At 51.8% G+C, this 20,681-nt stretch overlaps 1 protein-coding gene across 2 annotated transcripts in view; it reads left to right on the plus strand.

The window, feature by feature from the left end:
* Positions 1-17,298, plus strand: part of PSAP (prosaposin) — a 33,880-nt gene extending 16,582 nt beyond the window's left edge. Inside the window, exons 2-14 of one of the 2 annotated variants that reach the window (XM_074296900.1) lie at positions 785-918; positions 3,464-3,538; positions 3,989-4,114; positions 8,115-8,321; positions 8,773-8,916; positions 10,429-10,485; positions 14,149-14,277; positions 14,613-14,708; positions 15,000-15,174; positions 15,271-15,428; positions 15,640-15,720; positions 15,936-16,046; positions 16,283-17,298. In XM_074296900.1, the coding sequence (XP_074153001.1) occupies positions 785-918; positions 3,464-3,538; positions 3,989-4,114; positions 8,115-8,321; positions 8,773-8,916; positions 10,429-10,485; positions 14,149-14,277; positions 14,613-14,708; positions 15,000-15,174; positions 15,271-15,428; positions 15,640-15,720; positions 15,936-16,046; positions 16,283-16,318 (1,529 nt within the window). In that variant the 3' untranslated portion in view covers positions 16,319-17,298. The remainder of the gene's footprint in view (positions 1-784; positions 919-3,463; positions 3,539-3,988; positions 4,115-8,114; positions 8,322-8,772; positions 8,917-10,428; positions 10,486-14,148; positions 14,278-14,612; positions 14,709-14,999; positions 15,175-15,270; positions 15,429-15,639; positions 15,721-15,935; positions 16,047-16,282) is intronic. The other variant, XM_074296902.1, reaches the window with a different exon arrangement.
* Positions 17,299-20,681: the final 3,383 nt, after the last annotated feature.

Consider the following 20,681-nt stretch of genomic DNA (forward strand, 5'->3'; position numbering starts at 1 on the left):
TTCTCTTCGGCTTCTGCAAGAAAACAGAACTTATTTATCCGTTTGTCCATTCATTTAATTATTGTTCTGGACGGTAGATTGTGGGTAAGCTGTTCAAAATGCAGGCTTGTCTCGGTTTCTCTTTTTTGAGCATCTTTCTGACTGCAGGCCGCTGAGGCAGGGAGGAGTTGAACTGACCTGGCGGGAGGGCTTCAGGTGCCCCTTGCCCTGACTCTGGTGGGTGGTGGGTCACGTGCTTCACATGTCCGCCTCCAGCGGAGGGCTAGCCTCCAGCCTGTTTCTTGGCGCTTCCCCTTTTCTCATTTTCAATTAAAAAACTCAGATGATTTACCCTTGTAGAAAGGGAGTTGGCGTTCTCAGATAGTATGGAACTTTCTGCCTTCTGGACTTGATACAGTGGTGACTGGTGCTATTGTTTAGAGAAGGAAAAGAAAAAGGTATCCAGAGGATGGGATGCCTTAAAACAAGTTTTTCATGGAATTTCTTTTAACAAGATGGTAGATTTCTGGTGGGAAAGTTCTTTCCAGACTCAGGAAGCTGCAACAGTTTAAGGGAATTTCCAGGAGTTTGTTCAGTGATCTGGGATCTCGTGCTTTGCACGGCTTAAAACCCGCTTGGTCAGGGCCATGTGCTTCCATCAAGATGAAGCAAGCTGAGGGCCTGGGCGCCTCGGTCCGGCCTGCTTCTGCCCAGGAAATGCTAGGAGTCCGCCTCTGAGCATGTGACTCAGCAGTCTCGGGTGTGGGAAAGTATCGTTTTTTGAGCGTACTCTTCTCTCTTTTAGCTCTGGCCGGCCCTGTGCTCAAAAAGGAAGAATGTGCCAAGGGTCCCGCGGTCTGGTGCCGGGACTTGAAGACGGCCTCGGAGTGTGGAGCTCTCAAGCACTGTCAGCAGGCTGTCTGGAGCAAGCCCACCGTGGTGAGTGTTCCTGGAGCACTCGGACGCACTGGGTTATACCGGTGTAGGTCAGGGCAAAGTAGCTTCCAGACTGAAATCGTATCTTGGGCCTGGCTGGGGGGAGGAGGTCCTTCTGTGATGATCTGAAGGGCGGCATCTGTCCCTCGGTAAATCATCAGGACAGATGGAATTGCTTTTCTATACAAGCATACGTCAGGTTAATTTAGGAAACAATCATTTTCAGATTTAGTTTTAATCTGCTTTTGGTTTTGAACTTAATAGTTAGTGTTCCTCCTTTTCACTTTTGTGTGGCACAATACTATCTAGTCTGCCCGTGTTGATTCTAGATTGTAGATCGGGAGATCTTTTGAGGTCACTGGCTCATTTTGGAAGCGAGATGCTGTGGGGCGTCACTTGGCCAATACCGCACTGTGGGGTGTAGAACCTGACTTGGAACTCCAGCATCCTTCCCTGCTTTCTGGGGCCCCAAGCCAAGCTTGGCCCCTACGGAGACGACATAGGGTCCTTAGCCAGACCGACGTCGTCTTTACCGCCAAAAACTGCCACCTGGGGTGAAGGGGATTCAGGGAGAGGAGAGAAGTGTTAAAGCCAGCTCGGCACAGTCCTGCCTTCTGCCTTTGGGCACAGAATTCTAATTTCCTCAATTCTTCTAAGAAAATAACTGCAGAAAGAGTCTTGGGAGATGTGCTTTAGGTTTTGGCTCCAGCCAACTCTGGCCCACAGGAGAAGGGTTGCTGAGCTTGCTCTGCGGCTGCTCACTTGTCCAAGAACGTGGTCAGAGCCTCCGGTCCTGCATGCTGCCCTACCTCAGCCACATCCAGAGGCCCCAGGTCATGGCATGAATCTGGAAACGGCCATGTCCATCAAATTGCACCCAGCAAAAACCCTGTTAGAGAAGCTCATTTAATTCAGTGTTACATCCATCCAGTCTTTGTGGATGCCGTTCACTGGCTCCCAGGTCATTCTTTGTCTCCCTCTTCTCTCAAGATATCCTCAGAATAACCTGCCTCAGAATTGTCTCCTGAGCTCCTGTCCTTATACACTAGCACATTTCACCTCGTGGGTGCTCTCAAACTCCCCAGCCCCTCAGTCTCATGGCTCCCTTACTCCGCCTCGGCCCCATGCCTGGATAGTCACACGGCCTCTTCTCCCCTCTCCCCATTCCTCTGCCTGAGAACAACTTTCTCCTTATGCCTCGTTCCTTCTAAATCCTTCTTTGCCATCATCTTGACTCTACCTAAAGCCGTGTTACTGCTGCTCTGACTTTTTCCCCTTATATTCTCAAACCAGTTAGATAAATCTACTCCGTCTTGTCCTCTTGCCCCTTCCCGCTCTCGTTTGTCCGGTCATCCTTTGCCAGCCCCAGCCTTATATTACTCTCACCATTTGCCCTCCCCCCAGTCCTTTCCCCTTGCTGCAATGAAGGCAGGACACTAAAGACACTCCTTTCAGCCTTCCTTAACTGAGTTTGTCTCATCGATACTTCACAAGGAAAGTTTTTCGAACCTTATTTTTCACCTCTAGGAGAACTTGCCCTCTGAGACAAGGCCCTTATCTCTGCAAAGACCAGCTTCTGATTTCCTCAGATTTCTGTACTTCTCTCCCACGCCTCCATTTTCGTACTGCCTTCAAGCGTGCCCTAGTTCCCTCAAGATAATTCCATTTTTATTTTCTCATCCGGATTTCCTGTCAAAATCCTCTTTCGGCTTCTCCTTCTTTCCAGTCCTTAGCCTTTAGAAATAAGACTCAGTAGAAACTGTCCTGCTTTTGACCCTGTAGTTTCCCCCCCTTTTTCCTGGATAATCTCTGAGCTTTGGATTGCGATGACACTCTGCACACACCCTTTTGGTCTAATAGCTATATCTGTTTATTTGCTGACTCACCATCCATTTCATGGCATCTGGGTGGCTGTTCTCTGTGCCTTTTTCTTAGTTAATTACTATTGGATAAAATTTCTCTGCATCACGGGATCTCAGAATTGGAAAGGACCTCAGAGACACTGGTTCAGCCCTTTGTGAATAACGGTCCATTCTCCAAAAACCTGGATGAGTCTGAGCCGCCTGCTTGAGGGCTTCCGGGCCGGGCAGTTGTGAGTGGCCCAGGCAGCCCGACGCACTTGGGGCTAGCCGGATTTGTTAGTAAGGTGTCGCTGACACGCAAGATTTTCTTCCCTTTTCTTCCTCCTCTGACCACGGGCCCAAACTTTGCTCTGTGGGTACGAGGAGAGCTCCTCCGATTCCTTTTTCAGCTTCACAGAAATGTCACGGTGCCCTCTTCACAGGGCTCGGTGTCTTTGATCCCTTCAGCACAAATTGAAGGAATACTCCGCCGGTCGTTAAACGTACTGAGCCTCTTTGTGCCCGGCACGGTCCCGGGCTCGCCAGGCTAGGGCAGAGCCCCCTCCCAGCACTGCTGAGGCGCTGTCTTTTGTGGGGGACGCTCGGAAATGGGGGGGTGTTTGTAGTTTGCACCGCAGCCCCGACTTTCAGACTTCCCTCCGGCATGTTACGCCTTCCCCAGACTTCATCTCTGCTTTGTCTTTCAGAAATCCATCCCCTGTGAAGCCTGTAAGAAGGTGGTCACCATAGTTGAGGGCTTCCTGAAACAAAATGGCACCGAGGTAAGCTGCTCTTGGGTGAGGGGGCCTGCTCTGGAGAAATGGCGGTGAGGACTCCTCAGAGGGCAACGAAGGCAGCGTGCCACAAAGATTTTTTCTCCCCTCTGCTTGATTCCCCAACCCCCTCCCCCCGCTGCTAAAAGGAATCCTAATTCCTAATTCTGCCATTGGTTCCTGTTGACACATTTCTGTTTGAGGGAGGGAGGGATTGATGAAAGTCTGGGGAGGCAGGGAGAGCTCCAGCCTGAGGGACAGGCCTTGCTGGCAGTTTCCCTTCTTTCTACCCAGCCAGGACCGACGAGCCCTGATAGTGCCTTGGGAGCAGTCCAAGCTCTCCTAAGGGGGCTTTCCCTGGGAAATCACAGCTGGAGGTGCCCCCTCCCCTCCCCCAGGGGGCATGGGCTGGGAGCCCCTCTCAGCCCTTGCTGACCTGTTCGTGTCTTCTTGTCCCAGGCTGAAATTGAGAGTTACCTGGAGAAGGAGTGCGAGATGCTTCCTGAAGCCGATTGGGTGTCGAAGTGCAAGGAGGTCATGGAGTCCTACCTACCAGTCATCATCAACGCCCTCGAAGGGGAAATGGTGAGCGCCTGGGCTGGGTGGGAAGGACTGAGGGCCTCAGGTGGAGGATTCGCGCGGCCCAGGCCTGTGACAGTGCAGCCCATCGCTCGCTCGTGGTGTGCCGGCATCGGGCGGGGCAGCCGTGAAGCAGCGAGACTCGGGGCGGTCAGTTCATCCGCTCACTCTGCCTCAGTTCCCTCATCTGTAAAATGAGCCAGAGAAGGAAACGGCTCTCGTTCCCCTTGGGGGCCTGTGGACTGAACCACAGCAGAAAAGCTTCAGGCCTGGGGGGCAGACGTGGCCCTGGGAGCTTACGTTCTGATGCCAGAGACAGCTGGACAGTTATAAATAGAGGGGGACACGGCCGGGCAGCAGGCACGGAGCCAGGGGCATCGAGGAAAAGGCCCCATGCAGAGCCTGGCCTGGCCCTGGGCGTTAGAGGATCAGAAGGGAGCCCAGGGGGAGCGTCCGGGGCAGCTCTGAGCCAGGCCTGTGAACCAGACTGAATGTGCCGGGACACGGTGTCGGGCAGACGGCGGCAGCTCATGTGTGATCCTCTAGGGCACCATTTGGCCCCTGACACACCTGGCCTGCCCTAGGCCCCTGCTGCTTCTGTCTCCCCTGTGGCCTTCAGTGTCAGATAAAGTTTTGGATCTGGAAGTGCAGCAGCGCCTCAGCTTGGCCTCCGCCCCTGTGCCCCTGTTCTACCAGCCCTCCTCGCAGGGAGGTGGGGCCAGAATGGCCACGCCCACATGGGGCTGACTGAGGGTGGAAGGCGGGAAGGTTGGCCCCCGAGGGCCCCAGTCAGTGAGGGACCAGGGTCACAGGGCTGCCCGCGAGGGGATGAGGAGAGGAGGAGGTCAGGAAGAACAGGAGGCCATGGCTGAGTTTGGCTTGGGAAATCTCATATTTGAGATGACTGACATCCAATCCAAAAATCTCAGTGCAGATGTAAGTGGGTAAGTGGGTCTAGAAGTCCTCTTCAGGAGATAATTGAACCTTTGGGAACCGACTGAGGTCACTCAATGAGGGTAGAGAGAAAAGGGTCCGAGACAGCCTTGGGCTACTCCCCTGTTGTTGGCGTGAAGTGGGTGGTTGGACAGGTGGGAGGACCCGCGGACAGAAGTGTCTCAGAAAACCAGAGAAAAGGGCGGGTCCCAGCTGCAGAGCCTGGAAGCAAGGAGGCAGGGAGGGTTACCGGAAATGGTGAGAGTGGATGTTGGGTGGAGAGAGATGGGAGTTGGATACAGAGGCCCCGTTGGAGGTGGATTGTGAAGGTTTTTTAAGGGAGATAGTTTATTAAAAAAAAAAACAACAAAGGCTGGGGCTGCCTCTGAACCTTGTCCCCTGCTGCTGGGCGGCCTGGGTTTTGTGGGGAGCGGCAGCAGGAGCCAGATTTAATGTCCCTGTGTGGCGGTGGTCCCTGCTGGACTTGCTCTCTCTTTATGCACATCCCCCGTGCTTTGCACTTAATACCTTTCCATGTTGCCTTGATTTCCTTTCTTCCCTTTGTGTTATCTCTTTCCCTCATCTCCCTCCCCCCCTCCCCCCCAAAAAAGTTAAAGAAAAGCCCTCCCTCACATCAGATAAATACAGTTCTGCAAAACCTTTGCTGTTGAAGGAATTTAGCCAGAAAGGGGAGCAGAGACATCATATTGGAGGTTGGTAGGTTCTAGTTTGGGTATGTTTGGAGAGAGAAAGATGGACCCAGAAGGTGGGGCAGATTGAAGATGAGACACACACACGCACTTACACACACACACACACACACACACACACACTCACATACTCACATGCACATACCCATGATACACACGCACTCACACGCGTGCACACACACACACACACACACCCCCACGATACACGTAGAATAGTCTGCCACCCGAGTAAAGGAAAAACCGAGGGACGTTAGAGGAGGGGAGAAGATGGAAAGTGAGTGGCCGGGGGCAGCGCTGCGGAGGAGCTGGGGCATCAGTTGAGAGGGGGACGTTCCTGAGGTGAGGGCCCAGCACTGGATAATCGCTGAGTAGGGGAACCTAGGAAGAACAGTTCCCGTTTTCTTCCTCTTGGCTCTGCGGCCTACATCTGGGAGGAGAGGGGAAGCTTTGTGGAAGGAGAGCCTCGGGCTTGTCAGGGTAGAAGCTGCGGACGGGCAGAGAAGCTTGGCATTCCAAGGCAGCTTGTGTTATGGAGTTGGACAGGTTTGCCAGGCTGTCCCTCCCCAGCGACTCATTCCGTGACCTCATTCGTTGCTTCGTGTCTCCAGTTTTTTTAATCATAGAATTGTTATACCTGAGGAAATGGTCATAATTGGGGTCTGATTTTCCCCTGAAACGTAGAGAAATCTTTCCTCTTTAGTAACCAAAGATCCATCTTCCGTCAGCATTTATAGGATCTTAAATGTCTAAAAAAGGTTTTGATGGGTTTTTCGTATGGCAGGAAGATTGTTGACAAGGTAAAAACCCTCATTCTTTGCTGTCTCCTTCTGCGGGATGTGGGCAAGGGCTCCTGGGACCTCGGGGAAAGCCTGCCTGCTTGCCTCAGGGATGGAAGAGCAGCATCCAGACCGCTGTGCTCCAGGGAGCACCCACCACCTCGTTTGGGACCAATGGAAGCAGCTCCCACAAGCCCCTTGGAGGGCAGAAGCTAGCATGGGCCCATGGGTGGGGCATTGAGAGGAGGCCCCCGGCTGGCGCTGCCGTTCTGGAGTCCCTTGGCCTTCTGCAGGGGTCCTGACTCCGGGCCAGGCGGGGGGAGCGCCGGGGAGCCAGCGTGGTGCAGGGAGAGGGCACTTAGCCTTGGAGTCGGGTCACGCGGCGCTCCTGTAAAATGCCGTGGCTGTGCGCTTGGCTCCCGGGCTCGGGGAGAAGGCGCTTCTGAACCGGAAACCAGAAAACTTCTCTGGACACAGGAGGTGTTGGGCGGCCCTTGAGCCCAGGTCTGTTATCGCAAGTCCTGCCACCGCTCACCTCGCCACAGGGATGGCCGCCCGTGGCTTGGGGGGGCGGGGTGCACGTTGTTTTTCTCTTGAGGGCGCAGGTCACCCCGATGGTGCTTTGGCCCGGGTCAGGCGTTCTCGTGTCCTGAGCTGGAGCTCGGGTCAATCTGAGTTTTGGTTCAGAGCTCGGAGCCTGACCACCATTGTTCGTCTCTGGAGCCAAGTGTTTGAGTGTTAGATGCCATGAGCCTGATCCCCGATTGCTCAGGAGGAGGCGGGGCCTGGAGCACCTGGCCCGGGCTGGTGCCGGCTCTCCCAGGCCCTGGCAGTGACTGAAGCGGAAGAGGCCGGGCCCCCACAGCCCACAGGGACGGGGAGCGGCCCTGAGATGACTCGGTGACGCTGCGGCCCGTATAGGAAGGGCCAGGTGTGGCCAGGCTGCCGGCCAGTCCCAGCGCGGCCCTCGGTCCCTTCCTGGGTGAGGGACGTGTCCGGTTTGCCGCGTCCTGCTGGGGAAGGACCGGGCAGGCTAGAAAAGGAAGGTGTTTTTCCTGCAGAATTAGACCGAAGGCCTTGGGCTGTTTGAGGGAGGGTCAGTAAGACCAGAACAAGGGTTGTTGGGGTCAGTGAAACAAGAACTGAGCAGCATCAGTGCGACCCCACCACGGAATCGGTCCCGGGGCCTGTGAGCTTTCTTTCTCAGACAAAGGGGTCCCTGAGAAGCAGAACCCGCTGCTGGCCATGTGGACGCGGGGCTTGTGTCACATGAGCGCAGGACCAAATCCTCTGAGTATGTGATTCTGCGGATAAAGTGCCGGAACTTGTCTCCTTGAGTGCTGGGCCCCGGGGACTTGATGACTGGGGAGGAGAGAGCAGAGGCTTCCGGCTGCCCCCTGGAGCACAGGCCCCGGGGCCAGAGAAGAGCCTGCGGGGGTCTTGGAGGATGTCTTGCACACGGGCAGGAGGAGGCGGGGGGGGGGGGGAGGGGGGAGGACAAATGGAGACCAATTCCAAGAGCGGGCGCTGTCTCCTGGCGTGGGTGGGAGGAAGTAACTTCTGGTTCGCTTTTCCCTGTCTCCTCAGAGCAATCCCCAGGAGGTGTGCAGCGCGCTCATGTTTTGCCGCTCCCTTCAGAAGCACTTGGCTGCTCTGAACCAGCGGCAGCAGGAACTGGAGACCAACTCGATCCCCGAGGCGGAGCTGCCCAGACTGATGCCTCCCTTCATGGCCAACGTTCCTCTCCTCCTCTACCCTCAGGGAGAGACCCAGAAAAAGCCCGCTCTGCCACAGGTGGGCAGCCTTGGGGGGGAGGGCGGGAAGGCTCCTGGGGCCCAGAGAAGAACCCCCAGAGTCCGGGTTTTCCTGCCGGCTCAGGTCAAAGGGCAGGCCCTCCAGCAAGTCGCCGCCACCTCAGCCGCTAACGGCCTGGAGAGGCGCCCGTGGCCCCTGGGACAGGTTGGGAGTCTTTCCGCCGGCTCTGCCGCGGTGCCGTGCCGAACCTCCTCAGGGCTTTTAGCTGTTAAGAGATTGTTAGACTGAATTCCCAGCAGTTTGGGAATTGTATTTTTCATCCCACCAAAAGTATGGTTGGAAGACATCACTTTCCCCTGGGACGGTGCAGAAAAGTAGCTGGGAGCGTCCTCGTTCTCTCCGTGTCTGAGCTGTTTCGGTTGTTGGGGGGGATGGGGCGGGTGGGAGACGGGGCAGTGAGGAGGCTTCATGGCGACCTTCCCTTGCCCAGGCCGGAGAGGACGTGTGCCAGGACTGCGTTAAGCTGGTGACGGACGTTCAGAACGCCATAAAGACCAACGCCTCCTTCGTCGAGTCTCTAGTGGACCATCTCAAGGAGGAGTGTGATCGCCTTGGACCCGGCGTGTCCGACATGGTAATCGTCTCCGGCTCTGCAGAGCAGGAAGGGGCCGGGGCTCCCGTGGTTTGGTTGTCTAAACCCGAGAATTGGGGCTTTCCTACCATTTTTTAGGAGGCTTTTAATGGCACACTTTCAAATGGTCCAAGGGAAATCAACAAGATGAGTTCCGTTACAGAGATAGCAAACCTTGGGGCTGGTTCAGGTAAGGGTGTCTTGTCCAGTCCTCGTTTAACAGCCAAGACAGGTGAGACTTGGCCCAAGTCAAACAGTCATGCTAGAGAAGGCTGGAATGGGAGTTGGGGGCCCAGACCCCCAAATAGTTGAAATCTGGAGATTTATTTAAAAATTCGGGGCAAAAAGGTACACAAGAAATTCAGTTCCTGCTTAATATACAACATTTCGATATAGAGATAAAATAAAATCATTTCTTAAGGAATTTAGCTTCTGTAGAAAGAATAAAATATGTCTATAAAATGATAAATCAAAATCTGAGGAAGAGGGAAGTTTTAACTCACGGGTGGGGCTGAAGAGGAAGATCAGGGTAGTTTTCCTTGATCTTTGGAGGAAGGGGAAGAGCCTGAGAATTGGAATTGAGGATTGACTTCAAGCGTGGCAGATGGTTTGTGCAAAGGCGTGGAGGCAAGAGAAGGAATCTTGAGGTCGGGGAACATTCTTGATCCTTCGGGAATGCAGAAGGTGTGGGGGGAGGCTGGAAAGGGAGGTTGGACCAATTGTGGAGGCTCCCCCTCCCCCAAAGCTTTCTATTTTCAAAACATGCGTGGATAATTTGACAACATTGACCCTTGCATGGCCTTGTGCTCCAGATTTTCTCCCCCTCCCCCCCCCCGATCCCCTCCCCTAGATGACAAGCAATTCAGTTTTTGTTAAAATAACATGTTAAATCCAGTATGTATAAACATTTATACAATTCTGAGAAATCAGATTAAAAAAATAAGTAAGAAAACAAAATGCAAGCAAACGACAACACAAAGTGAGGATGGTTTGTGGAGGCTTTTCAGTGCCAGGTCCTCTGGCCAATAGAAAACCGCAGACGCTTATATTTCAATAAAAGGATGGTGAAGGGAAGGGTGAACGAGGGTGGGGCTACATGGAGGGTTTGTTCCTGGCTGTTAGCAGGCGCTGAGAAGCCGCCTAGAAAGCGCAAGGCTGCCTGAGCCAGGAGGATGAGCAGAGGGACTTGAGCTAGCAGAGAGGGCGGCTTTGATGCAGGGGAGGCTCCCTCCGGGAATCTGGGTGGTACCGAGGAGATGCCAGGAAACCAGGCTTGCTGTGAAGACCACCCTCCCAGAGTGGTGCACATAAGTCCTGGAGAAGGAGAGCGGAGGGGAAGGGGGAGGCGGTCCAGGAGCCGCGCTTACAGCAGATCCTGTGGTTTCTGCTGAGCTTCAGCAGAACGGGAAGCCATCTTAAACAGTGGAGCTGGGGAATTCTGGATTTGATCTCTTTTTAGGTGGGTTGTTATTCATCTTTAATTAAACTGGGCTTTTTCTCTCTCCCCACTCACAGTGCAAGACCTACATCAGCCAGTATTCTGAAGTTGCTGTCCAGATGATGATGCACATGGTAAGTGGAGGGAAGAGCTTCCCGGTGTTCGACCACCCACTGTGGTTTCTTCTTCAGCCGGAAGCTGAGAAGTTCTTCCAGCCTCAGAATCGCCCCCGCTGCCTCTCTTGGACCTTGCAGGACTTTGACAAAATTAACCCTCTTACTAATGTGCTTCCCCCTTAGATTTGAGCCCTCCTTATTTTCCGAGGGGGCGTAGCGCCCCGATGGATTTGGCTCCTCTCATGGATTCTGTAGGCGCCCTTTAGCCCGATTGTCAAATTGCTCTTTCCCGATGGTTAGCTCAGAGGCGGACCCTCTATTGGGATCGGATGCGCCATCTGCTTCAGAGTCCCTGGATCCTTGAATTGCCGAGCTTGAGCCTCATGCTGAAGGGGGGGAGGTGGGGGCCGGTGGGATGGAGTGGGCCGTGATTGTGCTGCTCCGCCAGTGCCCCTGGCATCGGGGCTAGTGCTGCTTTAGTCCAGAGATGGCATGCTCCCGTAAGTGTTCTGCCAGGGCGGGGGCGGGAAAGGCTTCCCCGAGGGATCCCCAAGGTCATTGGTCTGGTGGGGAGAGCTCTGTTCTCCTGCCAAGAGCGTGAAAGATGGGCAGCGTCCTGCCCCGTGGTTCTGGTGGCAGGGATGGGTTTGTACCGAGCCGTCCATACTCCCCACTCTCCTGAGAGGAAGCGAGGGGATAAGGACTGGCCTAGCAGAGATGGTTTTTAAAAAACCATATGAGGACTGAATGAACAGTCTTAGTCTCATTTTGTGACTGGATGAGCTTGTTATTGCCCACTAGAAATAAACTCACCAGTATGAATTTCATTTGGTTGGGTACTTCTCTCTCCTTTGACCTTTACCAGTTGCCATTCTTTACCTTTCATTCTGTAATTGAGAATCCTTAATCTGTGGGTTTCTGTCCATTATAGAATTGGGAATTTATTCCTCCTCACCACAGTCAATGGTGTGGACTCAAATCACATGTCCTTAGTTTAATTGGGTCTTTAAATTTAGAATTCAGTTGGGCATATCGAGGTCCAGAGTGTGCCCAGTCTGCCCGGGAGCCCCTTGCCCTTGTGGCTGCCAGACAGGCAGAGCCCAGGTAGGTTGCCACCCCCGAAGACAGGCGGGCTCCTCAGCTTCCTTGTGACCCCTTTGTTGACGTGTGGTTCTTCGCTTGATTTTGTTTTATTTAACATTTTTTTCTTGCCTCTTGTGTCCTTTCCTTTCTCTGATTTTCCACTCCGATCTCCTGTTTTTATTCTCAACCACAGGATCAGGTATGTGTCGGGAAACTTGTCAGTAGTAATGGTAGTGCTGGTTGGCTGTGTTTCCTTTTCAGATTTCCCTTTCCCAGCTTTGTCTCAAGGGCTGTCCTTTGACCTCTCGCTTATCCAGTCAGAATCCTGGGGAGAAAGGAGGGCAGGCCCACTGAGGGCAGGTGATGAGAGCCCACCTGCATCTTCCTGCCAGGCCCAGGTGTGGCTGCCAGTGACTGGTTGGAGCAGCAGCTCGCTTCTTCCTCAAAGATGGAGACCACGTGTCTCTCGGGCTGAGGATTGCATGTCTTTAAACCTGCCTTTCATAACCTTAGAAATGCTTCTGCTGCATGAATGATGACCTAAAGCCACAGAGCAGGTCTCTTGGATCCAGGGAATTGGGACTTCAGGCTCTGGCTGCCTCTGGGGAATCATGCCGGGGCTGGGCCCGCACGGGTTCTGGCTGGGCCCACCACACCTGCCTTGGAAAAGAGCACGGTCCAGGTGTGAGGTTTAGATGTCCATGTGAACAGAGAATATCCTTAATTTGAAAGGAGGACTGGGGACCTTTAACCTGTAGAATTGTGGCGTCCTTAACCCTTTCCCCCCATATGGATGGGGGAAGAATTATAACTTTATTTTTACTAACTTTATTTTTTCCTCCAGTGGAGGAGGTTTCTTTTTTAGTTTGATTACAAAACTATTAATAAACCCATCTAATCTACATCATGACTATCAGCAGGTTCACTAAACATTTAAGTGGCAGCTAGTAATTTTGTATATTAAAAATCAGTGTAATTGATGAAGCTTGAGAATATTAACCCTGGCAGTAACTATTGAAAACTTGAAAACTCTGTGATGCTGCATTTTTACACACGAGAAACCAGCTCAAGAGAAGTTGTCCGGGTTGCGCAGTAAGTTAGCAGCAAAGCCAGGACTAGTAGCCAAGAAAACGCCTACTTTGGATACGTCTCTGTCCGACCAACTCGTCCCTTCTTCAGTGAAGCTTTGGAATGTTGTTGATTTAGCTGTATTAGTTTTTCATACCATAAAGTTGTGGCAGAGAAGTCAAGGCAGTAATAAAAAGCAAGCGGGAAAATTTTCATTGAAAGCCATAGTGTTTGAAATTTTAGCAGTTACAAAATTATTTTTTTATTACCGTTGAAAAGAAGTTTCATGTGCTCCAGCCTCAAACCAAGTTCTTTTTTTGTCAATTATGATGATCCAAAAGCCCTAGAGGAGGGAAAAGTAGGAAGAAGATAAAGGATTGAAAAGTTATTGGAGCAAATGTCAAAAAGGAAATGTTTTTGCTAATTTCTAATAAATGTATCATTTCCTTAAATTATGAATTTAAAAGAGACTCCTTTACATAAATGGATCTGAAAGTTGGAGTTTGGACTTCTTTTGGGCCTTTGAGTCCTGCTCCTTTCAGCAGGTTTTCACTCATTGGATATTTTGTCGCCTTACCTTACTCTTCAAACTCCTCTATGGCTAAGTAGGAGCCATGGACCCAGGTAGATTTTATACCCGTACAGGAGATGGGACCTCCTTGAGTATTTAGGAGTCTGGGCTCAAACCAAAGGTCCCTTCCCTGTTCCTCAGTCCCCTTTTGTGACTCCAGCTACCGGGGGACAGTGGAGGCCGGCCTGGGGTATCTGTTCCTCAGAGAAAGGTTCTAAGGGAGGTCTGAGGGGGTTGCTGGCTCCTTTGGGAGCAGCCGGTTCCACTTGGGTGCCGTCCGGTTCTCTGGCTTGCTGCTTAGATGACTCTGGGACTCCCTGAATTAGGTGTGTGCTCAGCCATGGGGGACCTCGGCTTAGTTTGTAGGGTTTGGGAGACTGTCAGCTTGGTGGCTTTTTAAACAGCAACACTTTTCAGCAGCTTCCCAGTCTTCTTTCAGAGGGACCCAGCTTACAAAAGGCCTGTCTCTGCGCTGCCCTGTGGGTCGTCCGTAAGCCCGCTCCCCGGGCTTGGGCTAGCCCAGCTTTTAGCAGAAAGACCGCTGGAGCCCCGGCCGCTCTGCCAGCTCCATGGGTCCCTGGAGATTTAATTCGGCTGTTGGGAGCTGGAGGAAAGCAAAGCTGCCGGTATTGTTATTGATTACCGGCTTAGGGGAATAACTTATCCCAAGGTCCTGAGGACACGGTCTTCGGGCTGAGCCAGGGCACAGGACGGGCTTCAGGGCTGAGGCGGGGAGCTTGGGTGAGGAAGCCAGAGTCAGGCCGACATTCCCAGAGCTGGTTCTCACCAGCGCTGACACGAGGCGGCGTTGGCTCCGCCGTGGTGGAGGCGAGCGGGCCCTTGTCTCCCCTCGGGTCCGTTCCCCTTTGTGGGAGGCCTTGGGGGAGGCCATGGGCTGCGCGTTTGTGGGGTGTGTGCCGGCCTTCCCTGGAGCTCACGCCCCCTGTGCTTCTCTAAAGCAGCCCAGGGAGATCTGTGGATATGCTGGGTTCTGTGCAGAGAAGAAAATGCCTCTGCAGGCCCTGGTCCCAGCTCACGTGGCCAACACCAAAGAGATTCCTGCCCTGGAGCTGGTGGAGCCGGTCAAGGTAAGCCGGGCCCCGCTGGAGTCAGCTGTTGTCCACAGAGGCGGGCAGAGCGGCGGCCCCAGAGGCGCTCATGTCCAGCCTGCCTGCTTAATGCTGCCGCCTCATGGACCCTTGGGGTCCCAAAGCTTGGGTCCTAAGGATCGGCCACAGCACCCGGGCCTGGGGCCCCCACGGGGCTTTCCTCTCTGAGGCCCCAGGAAATTCCCCCAGGAATTCAGGATCCCCGTCCGAGTTCAGCTTCCCCCAGTGGGGTCCTGTGCCCCCAGTCTCCCCGTGCTTCAGGAGCAGCATGTGCGCTGCCGTCCCCGACCTTGGTCTCTGTGCTCTCTTCTCAGAAGAATCTGGGTCAGGTGAAGGCCGGTCCCACTTGTGAGCTGTGCCAGTATGTTATCAAGGAGCTCATCAAAATGCTGGAGGGCAACAAGACCAAGGTGAGTGTGCTCACGGCGCCCCCTCCCCGGGATCTGCCGGCATCCACTGGGTCTGGGAGGGCCAGGCTGGTCGGTCCCCTCATGCCAGGTCGCCCCAGTCCGAGGAGGAGAGGGCTTGTCCCCTGCTGAGACTTTGGCACCCCTGTGACTTATAGCTCTCGTAGCGCCTCGGCCTCTCTTCTCCCTCCCCCACCTCTGCTCCCTGCAAAACCCAAACAGCCCCCGGCCCGCAGCCTCCCTCGGCCCATGGGTCGGACCCGGCCCAGTCTGACTCTGGGTCCCTCCTCCTAGGAGGATATGGTTCATGCAGTTGAGAAAGTGTGCTCCGTGGTCCCCAAGTCCATGGCGCAGGAGTGCCGGGACCTGGTGGAGTCGTACGGGCCGGCCATTGTGGACCTGCTCCTGGACGAGACGAGCCCCCACATGGTTTGCAGCTTGCTTAGTCTTTGCAACAATAAAAAGCCAGGTAAGGATGGAAGACCCCACGTGGCCTCAGGACCTCCCCGGGCCCAGTCACGGCACGCGGGGTCACGTCGCCTCTCACGCCCCCTCCGTTCTGCAGTTAACGTGGCCCGGCTTCGGAGCGGCGTCTTCTGTGACATGTGCAGAAAGATCGACGGCTACTTGGAACAGAACCTGGACAAGAACAGCACGAAGGCCATGATTCTCTCTGCCTTTGAGAAGGCTTGCAGCCTGTTGCCTGGAGTTTACAAGGATCAGGTAATGCTGGAGGGTGGAGACTCCTGGCGTTAGAAGGAAACCGTGGGCTTTGAGGGTATCTGACAGCCGGAGCCCTCCTGGGAGGGGGGATGGGCCAGGAGTCTGAAGTGGGTGGGGCAGCTCTGCAGCCCAGTGTGGGGCAGGTGGGCTGCTGGGGGGGGTGCCCGTGTGCCCCCGGGCTGAACGAGTGTTGTCTCGTCCTCCTGAGCAGTGCGATGAGTTTGTGGAGGAGTACGAGCCTGTGCTGATAGCGGCCCTGCATGACGAGATGGATCCCAACACTCTGTGCCTGGTGAGCTTGGCCGTGTGGCCGTGGGAGCTCCTGATGGTATTCTGGGCCCTTCTGGGGGCGGTCATCCCGTGGTCTGGGAGAAAGCCCTTCCCCTTCCTGGCCCACTGGGCTATGTCAGCAAGCCAAGAGGGCCCCTCGCTCTCCCTGGGACTGGTCCTGTGCTCTCGGGGAGGGAGGAGCCCGGGCCCACCTCATTCTGCTTTTGTCCCGTACAGAAAATCGGAGCTTGCCCCAAAACGCCTCCGAAGGCTCTGCTGGGAACCGAGCAGTGCGTGTGGGGCCCCAGCTACTGGTGTAAGAACATGGAGACGGCAGCTCAGTGCAACGTAAGTACCGGCCGCGTGCCTGCCCAGGCAGGACGGGCCTTGTGCTTCTTGCGGTCTCAGGCTCCCCTTAGCAAGTCAGCCTGCACTTATTAAGCACCTGCTGTTGGCACTGTCACCCACGCTGCAGAGGAGGGTCCGGGCTAGGGAAGCTCCTGGCGTCCACTTTGGGGTCCCGGTTTGGAAGGGGAAGTAGTTTGGGGCGATCGGATCTAATTTCCCCTCTCTCTTTCTTCTAGGCTGTGGAGCACTGCAAGCGCCATGTCTGGAATTAGAGGAGGGCCTTCTCTCTCGGGGAAATTGCAACTTCTGTCCTGTTTGTCTCTGGGGGAGGGGAACATAGAGATCTGATATTTTTTCTGTTTTTAAACAAGCCCCACGTCGAGCCCCACGTCGTCGTCTTCCTCCATCCTTCCCTCTATTTGTCCCTCATTGCCACGGGTCTGAGCGGCCACGCTCCCTCCCATCCCTCCCTGCTAGAGCGAGGCCCCGAGGCGGCTGGGATGGAGGAGACGCAGGCCTAGGGAAGGAGCAGCGGCCTGATCCTCCTCCATCGGCCGCCTCCCGCTTAGAATCGTCCTGCCCTGTTCTAGTCAGTCCCCTGAGCCTGCTGCCCCCGGGCAGCAGAACGGCCTTGCCCGCCCGCGCCCAGAGCCTCCCCGGCTTTTTGGAGCCCCAGCCCTGTCGGAAGAGCCGCTCCGGACTCTGCTTTGTCAGCTCCCGGGTCTCTCCAAACCCCCATCTGCAGGCTCTGGCTTCTCTGCTTTGTTCTGGGGGGCTTCGGACCATTGGCTTTTTGGGGTAGATTTGAGGAAGTGGCTGGGGCCCTTCCTGGGTCTGTCCGGGCGGGGTGTGTGTGGGGGATTGCTTGGTCCAAAGTCAGGTTAGTTCTGGGGGACGGTGGCTTCTGTGGCGGCCTATCTTACCCAGTGCAGCTCGAGCAGAGCCCTTCTTAGTGTGATTTCTTAATTATTATGGTTTTAAAATTATGGGTGACAAGATCCTGCTTTTCTTGCTTCCTAGTAGAAACGTGGCTGACCCACCCAAGTGTAAGTTTCTCCCTGGTTACCACATGTAGGCTGGGCCTCAGTTTCCCCGTGTGCTAGCAGTTTCTGCTCTGCCTTAGTGTTCGGGGCGATACGTGGGGTTGCTACGAAGTGGACTGAATGTTAATTTTTTTTTTTTTTTTTTTAATTTTGTTCTGGTTTTGCCTTAAAGCTTTCTGTAATTAACAATAAAAGTTCCGTAAACTAAAGTTGTTGTAATCATTTAGTTATTGCAGCTATTTGTCCTGAGGGTAAGGGCTGACAGTGTGAGAGGGGGAGAGAGAGAGGGAGGGAGGAGGAGAGGGAAGGAGGAAGAAAGAGGAGAGAAGGGAGAGAGAGAGAGAGAATGTGTGAGTGTTGGACAGTGGATGGGTTATGGGTGAGGAAAACAGCTGCCCTAAAAGTATGCTTGCCTTCTTGATGGGGAGGAAGGGAGAGGAGAAAATTGGGAACTCAAAATTTGTTTAAAATGTTTTTTTACATATAATGGGTGGGGGGGCTTCCAGAAGAAAGCAATATTAAAGATAAATGGAGCTAATGCAATGAAATGAAAGGTAGCAACTGTTTAGGAAAACACAGGAAAATAAAAGATAATCTCAGAATAAAAAAATCAGCAGCTAGTACAAAATTTATTAGCAAGTGAATCCCCCCCAAAGCAGGAGTTGTAAGCTTGTTATCAGGAGGAGGAAAAACAGTTGCAATATATAGATAAAAATTTGTAACAACAGAAGACAACATAGAGAACAAGTTGTCAGTGTTCAACTTAGATGATACAAATAAGATGTTTGGTCTAAGTCACACAAGACCTTTATAGACTATAGGAGACATATTGTGCAGGCTCCTTAAATTAACTTTAGTGCATTATAGATCTAGAAAAAAAAAACAAAAAACTTTGTTCTTGAGAAACAAAAGGTCAAGAATATCAAGGGAATTTGAAAAAGGTCCCTAACAATGCTGGATCTCGAACTATTGTTCATTGTGACCTATTTGGGGTGGTTTGCCGGTTCCTTCTCCAGCTCATTTTTTCAGATGTAGAAACCGAGGCACACAGATGGGATAGTCATATTGTAGTGTATGTTAAACCCAACAATTCCAGTCCATGGGGGAAGAACTTGTTATTCAACAAATATTGTTGAGAAAATCCTTAGGTTGTCTGGAAGAAATCTAGGTCTAATATATCATATCTATATACTAAAAGAAATTCAAAAAGTACAAGGAACAAGGAAGAAATCCTCCATCCTATGGAAAAAGGGAGATAGCATTCTAAAGTCCAAAATGCGTAATTTTGATTATATAAAATGGTTTTTGTGGGGAAAAAAAAGCCAGTGAAGCTAGAATTAGAATTGAAGTGATTAAGTGGGGGTAAAGATAAGAAAACATTTGAAATTTATAATGCACTTTATTACAAAAAGTCAAAGGGATCTGAATACACAGGTTTTTTTTTTTTTTTTTAAACAATTACTCATCACTAATCAGCAATGCAAATTAAAACACCTTTGAAGTTCCACCTCAGATCCATCACATTGGCAAAGATATGTAAAAAGGGAAAATGATAAGGTGGATGAGTTGTGGGAAAATAGATTACAGTAATACACTCTTGATGGGACTGAATAGGACCAGTCATTCTGAAAAGTAATTGTGCAAACTCTAACACAATGAACCAGTAATAGGTCTATCCTAAAGAGGTCAAAAAAAAAGGAAAAAGACCCATATATACAAAAATATAGCAGGGTTTTTGGGGGGGGGGCAAAAAGATTGGAAAATGAGGGAATATTAACTAAAATGAGTAAGTTAGATTATATGATTTATTATTGTGCTATAAGAAATGATGGAATAGCTTCAGAAAAACTTGGGAAAATCTTTTATGTGCGAATAGAATGAGAAGAAAAATATCCAGACACTTGAAAGTTTTAGCAATTGATCAACACAATAAACCAATTAAGATTATAGAATAGGTACGATGAAATATCTCCATCTCTTTTTTTTTTTCTGTCTTCTTTTTTTAAAGATTTATTTTTAACACACGTTGCTTTGTGAATCATGTTGGGAGAGAAAAATCAGAACAAAAGGGAAAAACCATGAAAAAAAAAAAAAAAAACAGAAAAAGAATGAAAATAGCACGTGTTGCTTTAGATTCCATTGCCATGGTTCTTTTTCGGGAGGCAGGTGGTATTTTCCATCCTCCATGATCGGCTCTGATCTGGATTGCGGGAGAGTCAAGCTTGCTCCTACTTCCTGAGGCCACCAGAGGGCATGGCAGATCAATCAGCCAATGGCTAGTTGCTCCATTAATTGAGAAATTTCTTCATGCTTTCTAAAGCAGCGAAATCGGAACATTTTGTTGTACTTCCCTTCCCCAGGCTCATGGGGTTTGAAAGGAGTGAAGATTTTATGAGGCAGAAAGGAGGCTCTGCTTCTGATGGTTTAGAATCTGCAGATCAGTCATTCAGGGTGGGAGCCCTCACACTCCCTTTCCTGTCCAACCTTCCTCCACCGGACGTCACCGTTGTGCCCCGGGAACCTTTTGTGAGACCTGGAACTCTTACTTAACAGTGACCCCTCTTTGCCTCTGATTTGAAAGATCAGAAAGCTCCCCCACAACTCCATTCAAGGAGGGAGCCTGGGTCAGCCACCTTTTCATTCTCTATCCAGATGTTCTTCCTTCCCCACTCCTTTTTTGTTTCCTTTTGTATGTTGTTTTCTCTTTTCTTTGTGTTCCTAGTGCTTGGCATACAGTAGGTGCTTAATAAATGTTTATTAACTGATTATGCTCACTAGAAATGTGACATTTTATTAAGTGGTTTGGAGGCACTCAGTGGATCACAGGATATTATCTCCTCCATCCCAAATAAGGAAGGGAAGGAGAGCCTCTTATGGCTGGGAATTTTAACTATGGGAATGAAAAAGCGGCCATGTATACTAGCAATGTTGTTGAAGTAATCAGTGAAGTGAGGTAGCTTATTAGACGCATGTGTGGTTGGAGAGGGTCAGAAACGGTGGAAGATGGATCTGAACCTGGGTGAGTGGGAGTGGAGGGGCTGTGTGGGGCCGGGAAATGGGCAAGAAGATGGAATGAACATGTTGAATTTGGTGGTTTGTAGGACATTGCAGTGAAAATCGTCTGTCAGCAGGTGATTGAAAATGAAGGTCTGAAGCTTAACTGAGAAGGGACAGTGTAGTTTGGTACAAAGGGGATTATACTTAAAATCTCAGGATCTGGGTTCAAATCCTGACTCTTATTTGTGGCCACTCTCTCTGGGTCTTAGTTTCCTCCTCTTAGGGAAAAAATAGGGATAAACTAGGGAGTCTCTAAAGTCCCTTCTGGTTCAAAATCTCTGCTCTATTACTGAACGATTATTTGATGGTGAGGGAAGATACACAGCTCTTTAAGACATTGCCCTTGGCTTTCAGATTTTTACAGTTTAATTAGTGAGGACAGAAAGAGAACAACAAAAACCCATGAGAGAATAGCACCATCTTTAGAAGAGGGGTACCTGCATGTGCAAATAAAGACATCCCCTCCTGATGCTGTCGGTCTTCTTCCAGAATGAAGAAGGAAACAGCAACCCAAAGGGAAAGTCAGTTCTACAGA

The sequence above is a fragment of the Sminthopsis crassicaudata genome, chromosome 2 (genome assembly GCF_048593235.1).
Source record: "Sminthopsis crassicaudata isolate SCR6 chromosome 2, ASM4859323v1, whole genome shotgun sequence".
Taxonomy (NCBI): Eukaryota; Metazoa; Chordata; class Mammalia; order Dasyuromorphia; family Dasyuridae; genus Sminthopsis; species Sminthopsis crassicaudata.